This window comes from Sinocyclocheilus grahami, unplaced genomic scaffold (genome assembly GCF_001515645.1).
Source record: "Sinocyclocheilus grahami isolate Dianchi unplaced genomic scaffold, SAMN03320097.WGS_v1.1 scaffold78.1, whole genome shotgun sequence".
Taxonomy (NCBI): domain Eukaryota; kingdom Metazoa; phylum Chordata; class Actinopteri; order Cypriniformes; family Cyprinidae; genus Sinocyclocheilus; species Sinocyclocheilus grahami.
The window spans coordinates 196336-202335 of NW_015505257.1; the positions used below are offsets into that span (position 1 = coordinate 196336).

Consider the following 6000-nt stretch of genomic DNA (forward strand, 5'->3'; position numbering starts at 1 on the left):
GGCATTTCCTCTCTCACATTACTGCAGCTGTGTACTGGCTTTCATAAGCATACAATTATTTCACAATGTTCATAATGAAGTGACAGTTGAATGAAAACAGACATGCTATCATGGGATGCCAAACTCGTCATCACTTAAGATGTTTGAATTACACCAAAATATATGTCATCATGATGTGTTTACCCGTCGTTTCTCCACACGAGAAGATCTTTGGTGGTAGCAGACCAAGTATCGCTCCAGTGAGACCACCTGTTGTAAGAATCTTAGAGGACAAATGAGGGTCATTCAAAGATTTATGAATGTCTCCACTCATGACTTGGCTGGAATCAGATATTTTCCTGATATTTTATACAGCAGTCCTATTAGTTAAACATATTTTCTGTTCCCCTGATATTGCATTGGTGAAATAAAGTTGCAGAACACTATAAAGAATCCTTTGTAGGAAATGACCGAGAACTGCGTTGTGTTTTGGGGTATTTTATTATAGTTTTGGTCACTTTCTTCATAGAATATAAATTCAATTATAAAACGGATAGCTCCCCAATATAGCAAAGCATGTCAAACACCATATCATTTCACAGCTCCATACAACAGTTGATTATTTTTGTAGAAAAAAATTCTGAAAAAATAAAATAACTATTATTTTAATTTTGCTGAATTAATGTTTTAAATAGCATCCTAATGAATTCTTAATATTTTCATTAAAAAGCAAACATTAACTAAAACGATTTCAACCAGTCTACTAAAACTAAAATCATTAAAAAAACATTTTCATTACTTGAATAATCATTAAACATTACTTGATGAACATTAAATGAAATAAAATGTTAATAAACTTATTTTCACTGAACTACTAAAATAACATACTTAAAAAAATTATATATATATATATATCAAAAACACAAACTTACTAAAACTTAGACTAAAATAAAAAATAACCAAAAAATATATTAACAAAAATTAACAGTATATAAATGATATCAAAACAACACCGGTCCAGATTAAATTGATGCATGTAATGAAAAAAAAAAGAATATTTAAGAACTGATAAATAAGCTGCAACAACACTAGAGGGGGATGGATTAATGAAAAAAACATTTTCACAGACAAGAATGTTTACAAATGCTTTTCAATGCTGGTCTTAATTACAGTGCTGGAGTTTCCTCATTTGAAACTGATCAAAAACGCTCATGTGTGAATCAAACTACCTTTTAAACAAACGCTCTTGCCTGTTAAACTACAGATGAAGTGTACTTACAGCAAACTTGACTCAGAAATACACTTATAAAATGAAAACATCATTGCACAACATGCTATTTTTACAAAATATTCTTGATCTGACAGTTTTATAGATCTCACAGCCTGTCAAGGTGGACCACAGGCTTATTTTATGTCCATACTGAGTTTATCCAGTGCCGTCTAAGGAACTGAGTGATGGTGAAAACTTTAGGAATGAATGATCTCACTGATGTATCAGGCTGACTGAACCACTGCTGTAAAATAATCAAGAAGACTTCTCTGTTGTATGTCACCCTGTGTCAGTCATCAAAGTATGATTTCAAAAACACAGATGGAGACAAGGAGAGAGGACTGTTTTAGGCAGTAACCTTTTCTCCTTTAGGTTTCGCTCAGTATCACAAATGCTTCTGTGATAAAAGTGAATAAACATCGCTCTTGTTCACTTAGTAAGCTGGACTGGGCTGTGTCCTTTTCTCACGTGAGAACACAATGTCCTCCTCTCTGAAATGTTGTGATGCTATTTTCTAAATGCTGGCAAACAAATGCATCATTACTATGGTAAGTATGTAGTGAGATCATGTCTGTTTTACATTCAAATGACATGCAAAACAACTAAATCCCTTTAGAAACTGCAAATTAATTATTATTATTTTTTATTATTATTTACAAATCTTTCCTATACTGTATGTTGACCCGCTTAAAACGAAATAGCAGTGAGCTGGCAATGGCAATTAAATGATTTTCACCAAATAATTTAATTCACAATACTTCACCCGTACGGTGATGAAAGAAAAAGAAAAATGGAATAGAAGAATTTGATTTGGTGTAGCAGCGGAACTGATGAATAAAGGCAAAGGTTCCTACCGGACTGTGTTTTGTAGAGGACAGGAGGCCGAATAACAGGAAGAGGAGCAGCAGCCACTATGGCGGAGGTACGTGAATGAAAACAAAATTTAATTACACTTTCCTTCTTGTTCCCTGACAAAGGTGGGCGTCTGAAATTATGCGTTATAATCAATGTTTCGCTCTCCAGCTATCTGAATAATACTCACGTGTACTTATAAGACCGTTACTATTTGACATGTTAGCGTTTCTTCAGTGGTCGTCAAAGATAAATATCGGCGTCGATGACTAACTTTAACATTGAGATCCTTACTTTCACTGTCAGTATTCTCGTATAAATCTGAAGCCAGCTGTCATGTTTCAAACGAGCTTCACGTTGTCATCAGATTGCAGTCGTTGTATGATGCTACAAGGGCGTAGTGAGTGTAGTTTCTGTGTATATGGGTATGATTTCCTGTGTTTTTAATAGCCAACTTTGATGATAATTAAAAAAAAAAAAAGTGTCCTGAGCTGCAGATCAGACTGATTTCTGAAGGATCATGTGACACTGAAGACTGGAGTTATGATGCTGAAAATACAGCTTTGACATCACGGGAATAAATTACATTTTAAAAAGCTTTCAAATAGAAACAAGTTATTTTAAATTGTTATAATATTTCACAATAATGTATTAATAATGTTATTGTTTTTAGTATCATTCGTGAACATAAAAGACTTCTTTCAAATGCATTTGTAGTGTGTAGATAAATGTTTTAAAATAAGAGACTTATTTCAAAAGCATTGAAAAACCTTTTGAACTGTAGTGTATGTTGTAGAAAAATATGTTTTGCTGTTTTTTAATATAAAAAAATATAATACTTTCCATATTATTTTGACATGGAAAATCATACTTATCAGTGTTAAAATTGAATATTTCATAGATTATCTTGTAGGTGAGTGACTTCAACATGGATGTCTGTATAGCAGGGGGAAAAAACGCTTTCAGTGTTTTAAAGCACTTAATTTCCTTAACCTGAGTTTTTAAAGATGGCGCTCACTGTTTTTGAGGACAGAAGTATTGGTTTTTAATAACCCATACTCTGGTTTTCTCTCCAGACGCACAGCTTGCAGGACCTGCGGCAAGCAGCCGTCGCCTCCAAGGTTTTCGTTCAGAGAGACTACAGCTCTGGAACTATCTGCAAGTTCCAGACCAAGTTCCCAGCAGAGCTGGAGAGCAGGGTGTGTGGAGATCCATAGCAAACACAAAGCAACCATTTACCACTGATCTGTATTTACAGATGTCAAATATATCTAAAGCTTTGGCAAATGGATTCTGTCTGAATACAGATAATTGTTTTGTTGGTACAGATTGACAAGCAGCAGTTTGAGGAGACCGTACAGACCCTGAATAATCTCTATGCAGAGGCGGAAAAGTTGGGCGGCAGGTCCTATCTGGAGGGCTGTCTGGCCTGTCTCACTGCGTACACAATCTTCCTCTGCATGGAGACCCACTATGAGAAAGTGAGTTGACAGAGTGATAGGCACTAGATATCATCAACATCACATTGTCCATGTGGATTTCACTGTTGTGTTGAATTCATTCAGGTGTTGAAAAAGATCGCCAAGTACATCCAGGAGCAGAATGAGAAGATCTACGCTCCTCTTGGGCTTCTCCTGACTGACCCCATAGAGAGGGGCCTCAGGGTTGTATCCTTCCTACATCATGCGAGTCTTTCTGTCCCCTGGTGAAACAAGAGTTTTCTGACCTGTCAGACTTGCTACTTTTAACATTCTTAGAAACATACACTACCGTGCAAAAGTGTTGGGTCAGTAAGATATGTTTTTAAAGAAATTATTACCTTCTATTTCAAATAAGTGCTGCTCTTTTAGACTTTTATTAAAGAATCATGAAGAAAATGCATATAGTGCTGGTTCCATGTGTGTGTGTGTGTGTGTATTTATTTTATTTAGTCATTTATCAGACACTTTTATCCAAAGCGACTTACAAATGAGGACAACAGAAGCAATCAATTGTAATATTAAAACAACTAAAAACAGATCCAAAACTAAAAGCTAAAACTTTATGAATACTACTTATACACATTTTAAAAATAAAGAAATTAATTAAAAATGACAAATGCATACAACAAAATTTCAAAACTTAACATTTAAATGAAAAACAAAAAATAAAGCTAAAAACAGTTCAAAATATTAAAGAACAAAAGGTATAAGAGTATAATAATGATTCTAACATTAAATTTAAATTAATAAAATTAATAAAAAAAAGAATAATAATAATTGAACATAACACTAAGCCAAATACCAAAAAACAACGTACATGTTGTTCGTACACACACACACACACATATATATATATATATACACACATTTATAAATTCAATATATATATATTATTTCATTTCCATTTAGTTTGTTGAAGTATTAAAATAATTTAAATTAATAAAATTAATAAAAAAAAGAAGAATAATAATTGAACATAACACTAAGCCAAATACCAAAAAACAACGTACATGTTGTTCGTACACACACACACACACATATATATATATACACACATTTATAAATTCAATATATATATATTATTTCATTTCCATTTAGTTTGTTGAAGTATTAAAATAACTCAAATTAAATAAAACTAAAGCTTAACAAAAGACCTGTACAGACATAATAAATTCAGACATAATTTAACTAAAATTAAAATAAATAACTAATACAAATCAAACGACAGTAGTTACAGTAATCCTAAAAAATAACACTGCCAAACACACATGCTAAAAAAACACTAACTTATGTACACATAGTAAGAAATGGTTATAAAAACTGAAACGGAAGTGAAACAAGTAGTAGGAAAGAGGAGAAATATATATATATATAAAATGTGGAAACATCATGTTAAGCAGCTCAATTGTTAATAAGAAATGTTTCTTGAGAATGATTTCTGATGGATCATGTGACACTGAAGACTGACGTAATGATGCTTATTTAATTGTAATAACATTTAATTATTTTTTTTATTACTGTTTTTACTGTATTTCTGAACATAAGTGATTCAGTCTTGGTGAGCATTAGAGACTTTTCAAAAACAGTTCAAAAATCTTATCCCAAACTTTTGAATTGTAAAAAAAAAAAAAAAAAAAAAAAACTTAATTTTTCTTGCCTGGAACTTTACAATGTGGATCTAAATTAATTGACTAATGGGACTTAGGGGTGGGAACTAACTTATGTACACATAGTAAGAAATGGTTATAAAAACTGAAACGGAAGTGAAACAAGTAGTAGGAAAGAGGAGAAATATATATATATAATGTGGAAATATCATGTTAAGCAGCTCAATTGTTAATAATAAGAAATGTTTCTTGAGAATGATTTCTGATGGATCATGTGACACTGAAGACTGAAGTAATGCCTGCTGAAAATTCAAACTTGCCATCACAGTAATAAATTACTTTTTAAAATATAATAAAATAGAAAACTGTAATAATTTTTCACAATGTTACTGTTTTTGCTGTTTTGATCACATAAATGCAGACTTGGTGAGCATAAGAGACTTCTTTCAAACATAAAAAAATCTTACTGACCCTAAACTTCTGAACAGTAATGTGTATTTTTAAATTTGATCTTTCATTTATTTATCTTACAAACATATTACTATAGGGTTCTTTAGAACCTAATGCTTCATTCAGGTTCTTCTAATTGGCATATCAGTTTCTGGATTTGTGACACTGAAGACTGAAGTAATGATGCTTATTTAATTGTAATAACATTTAATTATTTTTTTATTACTGTTTTTACTGTATTTCTGAACATAAGTAATTCAGTCTTGGTGAGCATTATAGACTTTTCAAAAACAGTTCAAAAATCTTATCCCAAACTTTTGAATTGTAAAAAAAAAAAAAAAAACTTTCAAAATCTTACGGG

The 6000-nt window shown here is 31.8% G+C and overlaps 1 protein-coding gene across 1 annotated transcript in view; it reads left to right on the top strand.

Moving 5' to 3' along the window:
- Nucleotides 1-2076: 2076 nt before the first annotated feature.
- LOC107586122 (golgin subfamily A member 7-like) overlaps nt 2077-6000 on the top strand; it is a 5682-nt gene continuing 1758 nt past the window's right edge. The window contains exons 1-4 of the mRNA XM_016273355.1: nt 2077-2171; nt 3178-3300; nt 3430-3582; nt 3667-3768. Coding sequence (XP_016128841.1) covers nt 2163-2171; nt 3178-3300; nt 3430-3582; nt 3667-3768 — 387 coding nt within the window. The 5' untranslated portion in view covers nt 2077-2162. The remainder of the gene's footprint in view (nt 2172-3177; nt 3301-3429; nt 3583-3666; nt 3769-6000) is intronic.